Genomic DNA, 16,092 nt, shown 5'->3' on the forward strand with positions numbered 1-16,092 from the left:
CTTGCCAGTTGGGGTCCAATGCAGCTTGTTTCAACATCATAGAATATCGCCAAACCATGATGTTTGACTAGCAATACATCGCAATGTAGAAAACCTAACTTCACCCAGCCCTACTGAGCCCTGTTCCTTGCAGCAACTGTCATGGAAAGACCAGAACACACCCTAATACCAAGTGGAGATTTTGATCAGCCTACTTTCAGTGACAGATTCTTAAAAAGTACGATTTTTTCCTGGCAACCACTTCCATCTCTCTGTTCCATAAAAAAATGGTAAACATCTCACAGACCATGCATGGGGCAATAATAAAATCTGAGGATTTTATTGATTCTTTTGAAGGAAGCCAGTGGCATAGTGCCTCAGATACATCGAGCAACACATTTTGCAAAGATAACTCTGTGAGAAAAGTGGCTATGTTGCTTGAGCGGTGCCATCAAGTCTGGCTACCTGTTGGGATATGGGACATGGGTGGGCTTGCCGATCAGAAGGTCGGCGGTTCGAATCCCTGCGACGGGGTGAGCTCCCGTTACTCGGTCCCTGCTCCTGCCTGTTGGGGTATAGGGGTGTTGCTTGTTTGCAAACTTCTGAAGACCCAGTTGAGGTCTCAGTGACACGAAAAGGCACAATCATTATGTTTTACACGAAAGAGAGCTATGATGAAAGAAACAGATTTGCTGAGACACCAGGAAAGTTCTAACTGCAATGTGTGTTCGTTACATAAAGAAGTTTTGCAAAACTGTGGGATACCATTGACTCCAATACCATTTGTAGTGATGCTGAGAGTTTTGCCTACATCTCTTTCTCACACAAAATGGACAGAACAGATATTATGGGCTAAGCACCTGTAGATGTGACAAGTAGCAGATTAATTTGAAGAGCATTTGTTGGGGTCCCTTCCACTCCCCCACACCTTATGTGTGTGTTTTTTCAGTTGTCTCAGTCATTTCAATAGGGGGTAGAATCGACTTTAAAAGGAGTAAGAGTGAAAACATTGATTTCTTATTCAATGAAGAAGGGGAAAGTCTGAAACATCACATGGAAATTCCAGTCTTCTCTTGCCTTCATTCTACCTGCAACATACTGTGGAAAACTGTCCCCAAAGTTTTATGATTCCACCCCAACCACAATGTACTATTAAGCTGTTTGATTCCACCTGTTGACAGAGGGTTAAATTAGCAACTTAGCAAGCAAAGTCTTTTACTCAAAGTGTAAAAAACCCCTATCTTTAATACTGTTACAGATCAGGGGTAACGAAGTTTGGGGGTGCAAGTGCAATCATAACTGGTAGCATTAGTGAATGTTGGAAAGTAATAAATGGTAGAATTTAGATAATATTTGGAGTGTTAAAGGCCAGGGACTCACCTGGGATAGAAGTTGCTAAGAATGACAAAAGGTGCTGGAAGCAAGTCATTAACACATCAATGAAAACCCTCTTCAGGGCAAGAGATTCTCTGCCAGTGGAGGGGGGTTTCCATGGTTACCGTGGGTGGAGAAAGCTTTAGGGCAGAGGTTCTTTCTGTGGCACCCCTGTGGGGCTCAGGAGCTCAGTTATGTCACCCCTTGCCTGCAAAGCTGGCAGCCTCTCATCCTTTTTCAAACACCCTCCCTTGTGCCGTGTTCCCTCAGCCTCCTCTCCTCCCCCCTCTCCTTGGGAGCCCTCCGGGCAGCCATCACAGCCCCGGCCCAGTACAGTGGCACCTCAGGTTAAGTACTTAATTCGTTCCAGAGATCTGTTCTTAACCTGAAACTGTTCTTAACCTGAAGCACCACTTTAGCTAATGGGGCCTCCTGCTGCCGCCGCGCTGCCACTGGACGATTTCTGTTCTCATCCTGAAGCAAAGTTCTTAACCTGAAGCACTATTACTGGGTTAGCGGAGTCTGTAACCTGAAGCGTATGTAACCCGAGATACCACTGTATACCTGAAGGAGTATCTCCACCCCCATCGTTCTGCCCGGACACTGATGTCCAGCTCAGAGGGTCTTCTGGCAGTTCCCTCCCTGCGAGAGGCATAGCTACAGGGAACCAGGCAGAGGGCCTTCTCGGTAGTGGCACCCACCCTGTGGAACGCCCTCCCATCAGATGTCAAAGAGAAAAAACAACTACCTGACATTCAGAAGACATCTTCCCCTGTTTAGGGAAGCTTTTAATGTGTGATATTTTAACGTATTTTTAATCATTGTTGGAAGTCACCCACAGTGGCTGAGGAAACCCAGCCAGATGGACAGGGTACAAATAAATCATCAACATAATCATCCAGGTTTCTGAGCTGCCTCAGCTCCTGGCAACCAGCACCCCCTGGCCAGCCCCAGAGGTACCATTCGCCTGCAGAGCTTGTAAGCCAGGGCTGCTGCAACAAACATCTGCCTTTGGGAGGCAGAGACGCAAGAAGTCTTCAGAGAAGAGAGAAGGAAAAGGGATAGAGGCCAGTTTTGCCCGCAGACCCCCAACCAGCATTCAAGGCACCCCAGGATACAACGGCACACTGGTTTAGGATATCAGCTTCCAGAATTAGGGAAACAGGAGAGGGGGCAGGCTGTGCCCATGGGGGGGAGAGTGTTGTTTTACAAGGGTTCATGGGAAGGAGAAGGAGAACTCCAGGCAGGGCAAAACCATCCTGACAGGATGCCTGGGACTCCAAAGCTGCACTGCTATGAGGAATAAGATGTAATGCTCTTGAAGACTCTCTGAAGTAGGCCCAGGTGTAAATATGTCCACAATAAACCATATTTCTTAGTCTCCACTGTTCCCTGATTTCCCAGCAGAAACACAACCCTGGGTGAGTGCCTGGAACCCCTTAGTGGCATGCAGCCTCTGTAGCAATACAGTGGTACCTCTGGTTACATACGCTTCAGGTTACATACACTTCAGGTTACAGACTCCGCTAACCGCTAAATAGTACTTCAGGTTAAGAACTTTGCTTCAGGATGAGAACAGAAATCGTGATCCGGCAGCGTGGCGGCAGCGGGAGGCCCCGTTAGCTAAAGTGGTGCTTCAGGTTAAGAACAGTTTCAGGTTAAGTATGGACCTCCGGAACGAATTAAGTACTTAACCTGAGGTACCACTGTATTTTCTTTTGCATTCCCCATTACATTAACACACCAGAACCAAGTAGCCTCACCAAATAAGACAGCATTCCCTCCTCTCTCCCAATTAAAATTTGCCAGCACCAATTAATCAATGGTAGCTTCACCAATTCAACCAATTAATCTATATGAAGGTTATTGGTTCGGACATTCTCAAAAACTTATGTCTAAGGCATGAAGTAACTTGTTGGTTCCCAGCACTCATTTCTGTCTAAATTCCTGGTCCAAAGGTTCCTTATTGCAGATTTTCCTCACTACGGATCTACAGAAATTACTTTGTTGCCACGGTAACATAGTACACCCTAAAATTCTATTCTGGTCCTTTGTTTACAATTTCCAAAAACTACAGCCATCACCACACTCTCTACACCTTCGAACAGCTATTATCCGGTTTTTTTATTACTTTTTGCAGGATTTTAATTAAATTGCATCTGGTTCCCAACCACAGGTGCATACAGTCATCTTACTCCCCCCCCCCCCCGAGGATATTCTGCAATGCAGCTTGGGTCTTGTTGCAGCTTGCTTAGTGACACCGTGATCTATATCACCAAACAGAACAGTTTATAAATATTCTGCCTTCCGAGTCCCTTGCCAGTTCCAAGGCATGCAACTACAAGGTGTTAGAAGACTTGACAGAACATTTCTAAACAGTGCAAAAATTGTCAATTATTAATTGTGTGCGCGCATTTCTCTGTGTGTTTCTTATATTTCAGAAGATGCAACTGTCATTCATATTTTACATTCTAGATTTCTAAAAGCAGTCAAGTAATTGAAAGTAGAAATTCACTTTGGCCTAACCCACCTTTAAGTCAATCCCATCTGTGATTGTACATGTTCCCCTTTAGCTGTCAACGTGAACTATCAGGCTACAAGGAAAAAAAAAACTTGGCTCTCCTTTCCTTGAGATTTCAGTGTTCAACAAAGTATTTGAGAAAAGCACCAATAAATCATTTTTGCTTCCACAGAGCTTCCAAGTTAGCACACAAACAACAACAGTTCTGTAAAGTTTCTTGGAAATTTATTTCTGGCCCTCATGGAACAAGGTTAACCATTGTCCCGGAAATAGCTCCTTTGCTCCAACAAGTATCTCTGCTCCTTGTTTTGCGGTTATTACAAATACAAGAGCATTTATCAAAGCCAAGTACTGGCAGTACTATCCGGTGGCAAATCCTTCGAAATATCTTATACCTATACACTAGACTGTATATGGTGGAATAGGAAGCAGCCTACATCCTTGAAATATACTTGGAGTCGAGAGTGGATTTCATGCTCTTTATTCAGCTCATAGTGGTGAGGAGGAATGGAATTTCCCCCAGAATGTCTGTTTTATATACAGTATTTACATAATGGGCCCCACGTGATTGGCTAATTCAGGGATTCTCCTGTAGGCCAATCAGGTTGCGGATTCACTTCCACCTGGAGCTGGATTGGGTGGCTCCTGTGGACCAATCAGACTGCTGCATTCTGGGTCCTATTGTTCTAGGACCAATCAGACTGCTGCATTTTGAATCCTATTGTTCTAGGACAAATCAAGACTGCTGCATTTTGGATCCTATTCAACTCAGTACGTAACAACCCTGCAAGGGATTAACTTCAAAAACACGTGCCAAATTCCACAACCCACTCCTATATGTGGTGCAAATTCTGCCTGGCTTAACCATGGTTAACTCTTTAAAGTTGGTTGGTTGGCATCCATCTGTCTCAGGAGACACTGGAAGAGAGAGCCTTCAGTGAGCGAAGTTTAACTGTTGGGGAGATACAGTGCGTGCTCTGGCTGTAGAGACTGAAATGGGAGAGACATGTTTGGCTGCAGCTGGGGTAGATCCTATTGAACCTGGCATCTGAAGCCACTTCGAAGCCAGCTGGCTATCTTGCTACTGCTGGAATAGTTAACCAACATGAAACTCGAGGGACGGGAATTCTCACCCCAGAAGGAAAGGAGTCGGAAGAGGAAGCATGCAATCCCACAGCCCACTTTCACTTGCTTAGCTCACGATTAAGCAATTGGTAATATTACGTCTGCATCAGCTGTAGGTGGGAAGGAAATGTAATATTTGTCACTTTCAGTCCCGCTGCTTTGAATTCTTATCGGTTCCAACCATACTTCCTGCCTCGCTGAGTTACTTATTCATCATCATTTTCTAATTTTTTTTTAAAAAAGAGCATCATGTACAGTGGTACCTCAGGTTACGGACGCTTCAGGTTACAGATGCCTCAGGTTACAGACTGCCAACCCAGAAATAGTACCTCAGGTTAAGAACTTTGCTTCAGGATGAGAACAGAAATTGCACAGTGGCGGTGTGGTGGCAGTGGGAGGCCCCATTAGCTAAAGTGGTACCTCAGGTTAAGAACAGTTTCAGGTTAAGAACGGACCAGAACAAATTAAGTTCTTAACTCGAGGTACCACTGTATATGCTTTTAGTGGTAGAGAGGAGGGGAAGTACACAGTGGGTTTTGGTTTTTACAAACAGAAGTTCACAAATGGCAAGATGTGTTATTAGTAGTGGCAGACCTGCATTAAAAAATATATATTAATCAAATGGGCCACCTGTAAGAAGCCAATATGCCAATGTAGCTCAGCAGTGTCTGGGTTTTTGCACATCTGCTAAGAAAGAACTATTGTTTGTCTTCATTCCCCATTCCTTTCTTCACAAAGGTCATCTAGGCAGAACTAGCTTGTACTTTTCTAGTGTATATGCAGTGTTTTTAGGGAGGTGAATCTAGTTTCTACGTACATAAACCACATGCAGTCTTCCCTGTGCAATTTCAATGCAAGGTTCTAAATCACAGGGAGGGAACACATGTTGAGAGGTGCCTTTCAGAAGATCCCCCAACACATGGGCAGTGGGGTGGAGATGGCAGCGGTGGGGCCATCAAGACCCTCCCTCTCCCCCCTCATAACAGTTCTTAATTGCACCGGGGTAAGGAGTAAATAGGATTCGAGATTTGATACAAATACAGACATTCTCCCAGAGGCGAAATGTTTGAGGATTTTTGAAGGCAGCCCCACAAGTGTCAGTAAGACTAGCAAAATTTATCTAGGGCATTTCCCATGTGCCTCCTTTAAATGAGCAGTAAACACAGATACGTCCTTCAAGCAACATGTTTACCACATGTTCAAAGTTTCGCAATAATTTGCTAGTATTATATACACTGGAATGTGCACAGTTCATGGGCTGCGAGTGTCCCCCGCTGTCCTATGAACTTCCCTTGACAATCTTGCACTTTCCTCCTCATCCTTTGACCATGATGATACTCTTCAGCTCAAGTCTCGAACCCACAGTTGTAAAACAGGATGTAACCTGACAATATCAGTCTAACATCAAAGAGGTAGAGAGGTCGGCTTGAGAGGTTAAAGGTACTGAGATAGTCTGGGAATCTGGAGGTCTCTAGTTGTACCTGTCTTAACCCATTTTTGCAAGCTGCGTTGCACCCAACCTCTAACACGCTTGCCATTGGTGCAGCTGCTCTGATGTCACAGGGGCCTTGAACTAGCAACTGAGGCTCCTCTTATATGAGCCTACCCATCCATTCACATCAGTGAAGAAGGCTCTCCTGTATTGGGGCTAAGTTTGCTTGCAAGGCGGGCAAGGGTTTATTCTATCATCTGCCCTGGAAGATTTGCCTGGGACCCACCTTAATGATTTTTTTTGCCACCTGTTAAAAATATTGTTTTGATAGGTGCTTTCATTTGATTTGACTGGTCATCATATCTGTTGCTCAGCTCAATTTTAACATGTAATCATTATTATTTTACCTTTAATATTTTGTTGGAAGCCGCCGAGAGTGGCTGGGGAAGCCCAGCCAGATGGGCGGGGTATAAATAATAAATTATTATTATTATTATTATTATTATTATTATTATTATTTAGTTGGCCACCATGATAATCCACAGAGAGAAGGAATATATGTTTAACTTTAATAAATAAAAGCAAAACAAGGAGAGGAGAGGAGAGGAGAGGAGAGGAAGTACCGGAATGTTTTTTTGAATTGAAATTCCCATGGTCGATGAGCAATTTTTGTAAAATTAAACTGCCTACTCATTACAGGCTTTTGAATGACACTCCGTTGATGCAAATTGGTTGAGTGGTTTCTGAGCCTTTCAATGGAAAGCTATTGACCACAGGGAGAAAACACTTGCTATTTATGGTTATGTGATACTTCCAAGTTCATCTAATTCTTCAAACTAGATTATGTTGTTCCCAACGTAGGTTTCAACGGCTTGCACAGAAGCACAGAAATATTACACCTCAGGTTTCACCGAAACAAGCTCTGAATTATTTATTTTAAAGCCTGGAGATTAACATATATCTTGAAGGTTCTGTTTTTAGTCCACAGTTTCACTTGCTAGCGAAATGCCAGCTGCAGCCAACCAGGAGGGACAAATATATTTCCTATTCTAAGTCTCTTTCTCTCATTGCTGCTTTGGGGTTTTCCTGTCCTGCGTTAGCTTCAGCAGTGTTTATATGAGATATTATTAACTCTCAAACCTCAGACACACATTGTAGCTCTCCGAAATAGTGCCATATTAAATCAGGCAATCCCGTGTGCAAGATATATGTAGAATTCTACATGAAATATTTTCTCTAGAATGTTGTCATTTGCAATTTAGCAGTCTTGTACAACCCAAAATGACCATGCATTCCAAGGACTGTGGTATTTTGATGATCTCAGAAGGGAGCAAAGCGTGACATCCATCAAAGGAATATAATGCAGCACTTGAAATGCAGCGTCAGGTTCCCTCTCCTTTTCCTGTTATATGAAAGTGTGACATTATGTCATCACGTTGTGGGTTCTCCCACGCCTGCTCTGCATTATTGGCTGGGGAGACACGGGAAACAGCACAGGAACAGCCAACAAGATGTCTTCCATGCCCAACAATGCCCATCAGCCCCTGCCAGGATCGCAGCATAGGACACGGGTGGCGCTGTGGTCTAAACCAGTGTTTTTCAACCACTGTTCCGCGGCACACTAGTGTGCCGCGAGATGTTGCCTGGTGTGCCGTGGGAAAAATTGAAAAAATTGAAAGATTTAAAAATAAAGTATTTTAAAATTTTTCATATTTCTGTTTACTTACTATTTCATAATAAAGTAATTATAAAATACTTTCTTTGTGTTTATTTGATTCTTATTCAAGAGAATTACTTTATATATAGTCAATATAGGCACAGAGTTAATTTTTTTAACATTTTCTAATGGTGGTGTGCCTCGTGATTTTTTTCATGAAACAAGTGTGCCTTTGCCCAAAAAAGGTTGAAAAACACTGGTCTAAACCACTGAGCCTCTTGGGTTTGCTGATCAGAAGGTCGGCGGTTCGAATCCCCACGATAGAGTGAGCTCCCATTGCTCACTCCCAGCTCCTGCCAACCTAGCAGTTCAAAAGCACGCCAGTGCAAGTAGATAGATAGATACCACTGTAGCGGGAAGGTAAGCGGCGTTTCTGTGCGCTGCTCTGGTTTCCATAATGGTGTTCCGCTGTGCCAGAAGCATGCTGGTCACATGACCTGGAAAGCTGTCTGCAGACAAACGCTGGCTCCCTCAGCCTGAAAGCGAGATGAGCGCCGCACCACCTAGTCCAGGGGTCAGCAACCTTTTTCAGCCGTGGGCTGGTCCACCATCTCTCAGACCATGTGGTGGGCCGGACTATATTGTGTGTGGGGGGGGAGGGGGAGAACAAATTCCTATGCCCCACAAATAACCCAGAGATGCATTTTAAATAAAAGGACACATTCTACTCATGTAAAAACACACTGATTCCCGGACCATCCGCAGGCCGGATTGAGAAGGCGATTGGGCCACATCCGGCCCCTGTGCCTTAAGTTGCCTACCCCTGCCCTAGTCGCCTTTGACTAGACTTAACCGCCCAGGGGTCCTTTACCTTTTATATATATATACCTAGAGTGTACCATGTTGACTACCCTGCCATACCATGAAGCAGGGCATTTTCCTTGCTGCAAATTACACAGCGACATATGGGAACTTGACTAGGGTTCCTTGTCCTCAGGGATAACCTCGTGGTCCGTGCTATTTTGTTCTGGTCCAATTGCAATTCTCCCACTAGTTTCAGTACATTTCAGTAGCCCCAACAAAGGCAACGGAGGTACAGTGGTACCTCTGGTTACGTACTTAATTCATTCTGCAGGTCCTTTCTTAACCTGAAACTGTTCTTAACCTGAAGCACCACTTTAGCTAATGGGGCCTCCTCCTGCTGCGCCGCTGCACAATTTCTGTTCTCATCCTGAAGCAAAGTTCTTAACCCAAGGTAATATTTCTCGGTTAGTGGAGTCTGTAACCTGAAGCTTATGTAACCTGAAGCGTATGTAACCCGGAGTACCACTCTACTCCAAGGCTGGTTGCCTGAGAACTGCATCCCAATGGAACAATCCATTCCCCTGTCAAATGGGTATATCAACATCAAAACTGGCTTCACTCCCCTGAAGCTGTTATTAGCCCAAGGCGAAGGAGGCTACTTCTACTGCCGATTTTTGAAGGACTGGCCTCCCCTTCTTTGCACCAAGTCCCAATTCTGATGGTGTCTCCTGTTCCTACTAAAGTGAAAATAATACAACTTCAAGTGGCACAGTTTAATTTGGTCTAGAAAACACATTTCATTAAATGACTTATGGATTACCATAGAAAATATTTGCTTCACCTGCCTTCCAGGTCACTATTCCACCAGAACTGTGATGCTGCATTTAACATCAAGGCATTGTGTATCTAATGATTATCACCCAATCACTTCAGGGTTGAGAGATACTTATTTTGAATGGCACTGAGCAGAGGGGGTTTTTTATCTGTAATTTTCACACTACTGATTATCTGCAATGAGCATAGTAAAATAAAGAAGCTACAGACACGTATTAGAAGGATTCTAAGGCTGCACCCCCCAAAAAAACATTAAAAGCACATAGCTTCCCCCAAAGATTAAAGGGAACTCGCAGAGCTACAATTCTCAACACCCTAGGCCAGCCTCTCTCAACCTGTGGGTCCCCAGATGTTGTTGAACTACAACTCCCATCAACCCTAGCTAGCAAGGCCAGAGCTCAGGGATGATGGGAGTTGTAGTCCAACAACATCTGGGGACCCACAGGTTGAGAACCGCTGCCCCAGGCAAACTACAATTCCCAGGATTCTTAGGGAGAAGTCACACCGCAACTGGCGGTTGCTTGCTTGTTTTGTTTCACTCCCAACACCCACAATTGCTTTCTTTCTTTCTGTGCAATCAGGGAGGTGTGGGGAGCAGCAAAGCGGGCGCAGTTTCTTCACGTACAGTAACCCACGCTACCAATATTTTTCAGCGCACATTCGGCCGTGAGTCTTTAAGTGCTAAAACTTTAGGGAGGGCATCGTTTCTTCCCCTCCTTACCAAAATTCAGCCTGGATTCCTGAGATCTCTCAGGGACCAAACTTATTTCTAAATTGCACCCGGGAGATGCCAATTTCTGGTCCAGAAGGTAGTGTGTGATGTCCAGCACAGATTGGATAAATTCTCAAGCTGCCTTAAAGCTCCTTCCAAGGTGCCTGGAGGCTCAGCGTGGATGAGATTGCTAATACCGCATGACATTTGGCACGCCCAGTGACTTCATGAAGTCCTAATGAGGGTTCTACACGTGATCGCAAGGGCCTGGTTCTGCTGCAGGATTGCTGCAGGTGTGCCTAATTCATGCTCCCCACTAACAAAGCATGAAACCGCCATTTATCCACAAATTCCTTCTCGCTGCAAACTGCTGGGCCCCGAGACATGTGTAATAATGGCATTCTGTGGTAGTAACAAGGCACAGAGCATCACAAATGGAATGCCGGCGTCTCTAAATAACAGCTTAACAACTTCTCCTTCAAGCATGAAATAAAGACGACAAAATCTGGGAGAGGGAGAGAGGTCTGAAAGATAACTTATGTGAGCAATCATCTCCACAAAGGCGGTAACAAAAATGCCAATAATGCTTAAAAGCAATATCAGTCTTTCAGTCCTTCCCGGCAGGAATGAGAAAAGCAACACAGTTTACAAAAGGCACCTAAAAAGAATATATATATATAACAATGCTTAAAAGCCTAACAAAGAAGAACTCAAGAGAAAATTGAAAAGTTTAACATACAAACAAGATTATTTACCACTTTTATCTGCCACAGGAGGCATATTCTCATTTTTACTTGACAAAGCACAATACAGAGTTTGCAACAACAAGCTTTGCTGCAGGGTTGTGGAACAAGAGGTGTACAAAAAGGGATGAGAGCTATCCCATCATTTCATTATACATTTTTATTCACACAAGGCTTCGGTGCAGCTATCTCCACTCACAACACTGGGATTCACGGCGACGTGCATTAAGTTACTAAGGCAGAAAGTGCAGGCGGAGAGATGATCATTTGGAGGCAAACCTATTCACTTTTTGCCACTATGGTAACATCTAGGTGCATTAGACAGCAGCTACAAAGCATGTGGCCAGCACATTTTCAATAAAGCCACACAGCGGCTTGTTTAGCCCCTAGAAAACTCGGCTCCCTACCTCTTGAAGCTTTGGATGTTGTGAAGAAGTGCCACCAACCAACTGGTACTGCTTCTTCCATAAACTACTGGTGGCACTTGCCCTTAACAACCTGAAAGGGAACTTGCCACATCTGATGATGCAGGCATCCTTATTTTGGGGCCTCTGGCACAAGGACAGGATGCTACAGTAGATGGACCTTTGGTCTGATTCTGCAGGGCTCTTAGGTTCTTATGATGGACAAGTTGCATGGCCAAACATAAAAGGATCTCCCTTTAGTTACCTCCATTCAACAGCTAGAGGTTCTCTGGCAAGCATCAGATTCAAGTTTTAATTTCATCGCTATCTACCTGCCGCCCCCCGTTACTATAGATTCCAGCCACCTATTGAGAAACCCCAGCTTAGCTACTCCATGTGAATAAACTGAATTGTTCTGAAGCAACATAGCAGCACAACTATTTTCTAGATCCTGCCTAGATCTCTCTGGCGGAGAGGCAGTCTTAAGACATAAAATCACTGAACTAAGTCATGCTTGCACTGATGGAAAGACTCTGAGCCTCCCTCACAGAGGCTTTATGCTGCCATCATAATAATCATTAGTACTACAATTACCTTTCCTTCCACTGCACAGATAGTCGTGGCTTCGTTCTCTCGCTAAACCTCGTTAGAGCTCAGAGGGCCAGGGGCTGTAACTGATAGGAACTCATTCCAAATTCAAAGAGGAGCTGGCGTGTCTCACATACTCACCCAGTCCTTGAGCTAAAACTGCTGCATAACCATGCGGGTGGGACAAGAACCGTAAAGGATGATACAGAATTGGGGGACTGGTTCTGCACATGCAACAGAGTGAAGCAGACTGCCTCCATTAAAGCGGTAAGGAACAGGTGAATGCAGAGATTCATGTGGACCAGAACTTTTTATCCTGATGGCCTGAACCTTTTAAAAATGTTCAGGGTGGGGACAACTGGGCTCGCCTTCAACCCATGGGATTAGAGCTACTGGGAAGGGTCTGTCATGGCCTAGACCCTTCAGGGGAATACAGCACAAGATATTATGGGCTGTCCTGTGAATCCGCTGGATGAAATAGCGGAAGAACGTTGCCTCAGGAGAGTGAGGAAAATTCTCAGAGATGATTCACACCCTGGCCAGCACCTTCTTGATCTCCTGCCCTCAGGCAGAAGATACAGAAGCATGATTAGTCGCACCAACAGGGTAAAGAACAGCTTCTATCCGTGGGCTGTTAGGCTGCTGAATGAAAAGATAACAACAGGGCAACTGACTTTTGGATTTGGTGGGTGTGCGTCAGTAAACAAGGGGAATTAAGACTAAGAGAGCTGAGTGGGGGGGTGCTCGTGTAATCTCACTGTATACAAGTTGCACAAGTAACAATAAAGTATTTTGATTTCAATACCTGGGGAAGGTTCCCCACTGCCCTTTAAAGGGATGATCAGTAGCTGCAAGCAAGTGGTGAAATCTTGTCCACCACCCCTGATCTTCTCCACAAGGAACCACAGCAAAGCTTCCAAAGGAGCTCAAGGTTTTCCTCACATCCAGTTTGAAAACCAATGGTTTGGCATAGGGATTTCCATTGCTGTGTGCTATGGATGTTTCAACTTCAACTTCCATCATACCTGTCAATTAGTTTTGCTCGCTGAGACTCATGGGAGTTGGACTCCAAAACAACTGGAAGGCACTGCACTGGCTACCCATGGTTTAGGGTGTCGTGATGCAGCTTCCTGACTAACAGAGGAGTCTTGGCCAAGTGGACTGGAGGTGCTGAGGAAAGAGATGTTACCTGAGTCGACCAGGAGAAGGGAATTTACACACACACAAAAAGAAAGTTGCATGTCTGTGGCTGCCACTAATTGGTAGGCACCTTGCAACAAACGCTCCTCTGAAAATAGGGAGAGGAGCGAAGGGAACTCCTGTGAAGGTTTACCAACAACGTGACTAGGCAAAAAGGAAAATGAAATTGTGATGAAAGAGACTCGCACTTACGCCTTGTTCCGATTCCAGCAGCTCTGTTTTGACTCTGACTGCAGGCATCCCATCAAGCATTAACATTCTGCTTCCAATGTGTTAATGTCCTTTAAAGAGAACAAGGAAAACAAGGGTGAGCTTTGAGAAGCCATGAAATAACCAGGGCACTTAACCAATTCAAGACTTCTCGGAAGTTAAAAAAGAAAAGAAAAGAAAGTTAAGCAATTCATCAATTGTGTAAGTTTAAATAAATTAGAACATATTACCAAAATATCAACACTGCTTACTTTTTGAGGTCACTTTCCTTACAAGTTACATAACCAGAGCTATGACTATGTCATAATTCCACAGGAAAGAACAGAGTGTGCTATTGGGCACATCGTTCAGCTTCCTGAGCATCTCAGGTTTTCTTTCTTTAAATAGCAAGTTTCTAGCCATCATGGCTGCAAAGATGTGCTCCAAAAGGCATGGTTTAATGCCTGCTTTAATGTCTGAGAAGTTGCAGAAATTGATTTCCTGTGATAGGGGATGGAAGTTCAGTGCGCTTCACAGCTGCACCAACAAAGCTCTGCAAACTAAATTATGCAAATAAGAGACTGTGTGGAAATTTATTAATTTACAAAAAATAAGTTTAAAAAGCAGGGTGTAAGGTTCAGCTTTCTTGTTTCAGAATTCTGAATATCTGGGAGCAGAATTTGATGCATTGGGTCTTCTTCACATACATAAAAGTTTCAATCAAATAAAAGCCATTACTTGCTTTTAGGAGGAAAAGTCATCCCTAAGGAACACAAAGAAAATGTGGGTTTAGCTAATTTCCTATCGGAGTGGTGTGTGAAGGTGGGGTGCGTGTGTGTGATTAGGAGTGTTCAACTAAGGTGCCCCAAAGCATGGAAAGAAATCATTCCAGAATTAATCCTCTTCCTAGAAAAAGTTTGTGTTTACTTATTGGGTCCAGATTTCACATCCTAGGGTGTCATCCAGCATCTGTGGCTTGGCCATTAGCCTAGGGTGGAGTCAAAAAGGGGGGGGGCAGCGAGGCTCTCATTTCAACCACACTCAAAGCCTTTCATTTAAAATTGTTCCCTCTTTTGTGAGTTGTGAAAAGCCAACCCTGATAATCGATGCAAGACGGCCCGATTCTACAATAAAATATCCCTGGAGCCAGCTTAGGATCTGTCTAGCTTAGGATCTGTCAAGCCCAAAGCAGCCCATCAGCCATACATTATAGGCTACCAGGGGCTTGGCTCCCCCTCCTGAGTTCTTCTTCTTTGCATTTACAGGCAAGAAGCAAAACTGGGAGGTTTTATTGAGCCTCCACAGGCTGGTACACATGGCTGATGTGCCCCTGGTGGGTCACCAGCTGTGCAGGTTTGCCAATCGCTGCTTACAGCCTGTAGGAAAATGAAGGATGAGCCAAGCCTGCTATTTTGCATCCCGGAGGTGGTCTTGCCCAAATGGAGAAAGGGACCCCCTCCCACTGAAAGTAAGGCCAGGAGGGGGCAGAGAGATGGGAGACAAAAGAACCATTCTCAAAGCCAGCCAGCAGGTTTAATGAAGTGTTGGAATCTGATTAGAGGCTAATGTCCCTTTTAGTGCTTTGCACCAATTTACAGCTGATATACTTTAACCATCCACCCCCCCCCCTGCCCCGACTGCTACGAACACATTAGTGCCTTTTCTTTTCCTTAATGCAAGCTAACCAGAACCTTTGACAGTTTTTCCAGTAATAAATCAACGGAGCCCAACTAGTTCATGTGCCATTTAACACATTTACATTTTGCTCTTGTTTCCAAGGCTTTTGCCACCTCTTTTCCTTGTCCCAAAGCGTATTTGCCTCTTTGCTGCAGCGGGGAGGAAGGCCTGGCTTTTGCTCCATACGGCAGGTTTGGGTTGACATCCCTTCAAGGATTTCCTTTGTTCGGTACCAGTTTGGACAGGCCGGTAGCTGAAGGAATGCTACACATGGCCGTAGCCAGGAAGGGCAGCTGCCCCCCATCAAGTACAGTGGTACCTCAGGTTACAGACACTTCAGGTTACAGACTCCGCTAACCCAGAAATAGTACCTCGGGTTAAGAACTTTGCTTCAGGATGAGAACAGAAATCGTGCGGCGGCGGCAGTGGGAGGCCCCATTAGCTAAAGTGGTACCTCAGGTTAAGAACAGTTTGAGGTTAAGAACGGACCTCCAGAACAAATTAAGTTCTTAACCCGAGGTACCACTGTAAATAAAAAAAACTCAACTAAAAGTAGAAATAATCAGAATATTTGAAATCGTTGTGGCGCATTCTAGCAACACAACTGGCAACCCGACTGAGAGGTGGGTGTGTCTTCCGCAAACTGACCAATCATGTGGAAGTGCTGAAAAGGATTTCAGTAAATCCAAGAAAACTTGCTTTAGTTTAGATATTTTTAAAAATAAGATGAAAAAAGGTGTGTTCTTTGTAATATTGCAAAATGTTGACCACACGAAAGGTACTCCCTGGTGCTATTTTTTTATTTGACTGCATAATTTTCAAATGACTGAAGAGTTTGACAGATTTTTCTGAG

At 44.4% G+C, this 16,092-nt stretch overlaps 1 protein-coding gene across 4 annotated transcripts in view; it reads right to left on the reverse strand.

The window, feature by feature from the left end:
* The window catches only part of KLF12 (KLF transcription factor 12), a 227,251-nt gene that overhangs the window by 125,680 nt on the left and 85,479 nt on the right, over positions 1-16,092 (reverse strand). For all 4 annotated transcript variants that reach the window (XM_081907345.1, XM_081907342.1, XM_081907343.1 and 1 more), the window contains exon 2: positions 13,566-13,654. In XM_081907345.1, the coding sequence (XP_081763471.1) occupies positions 13,566-13,631 (66 nt within the window). In that variant the 5' untranslated portion in view covers positions 13,632-13,654. The remainder of the gene's footprint in view (positions 1-13,565; positions 13,655-16,092) is intronic.

This window comes from Podarcis melisellensis, assembly GCF_964234715.1.
Source record: "Podarcis melisellensis genome assembly, chromosome: 4".
Lineage (NCBI taxonomy): Eukaryota > Metazoa > Chordata > Lepidosauria > Squamata > Lacertidae > Podarcis > Podarcis melisellensis.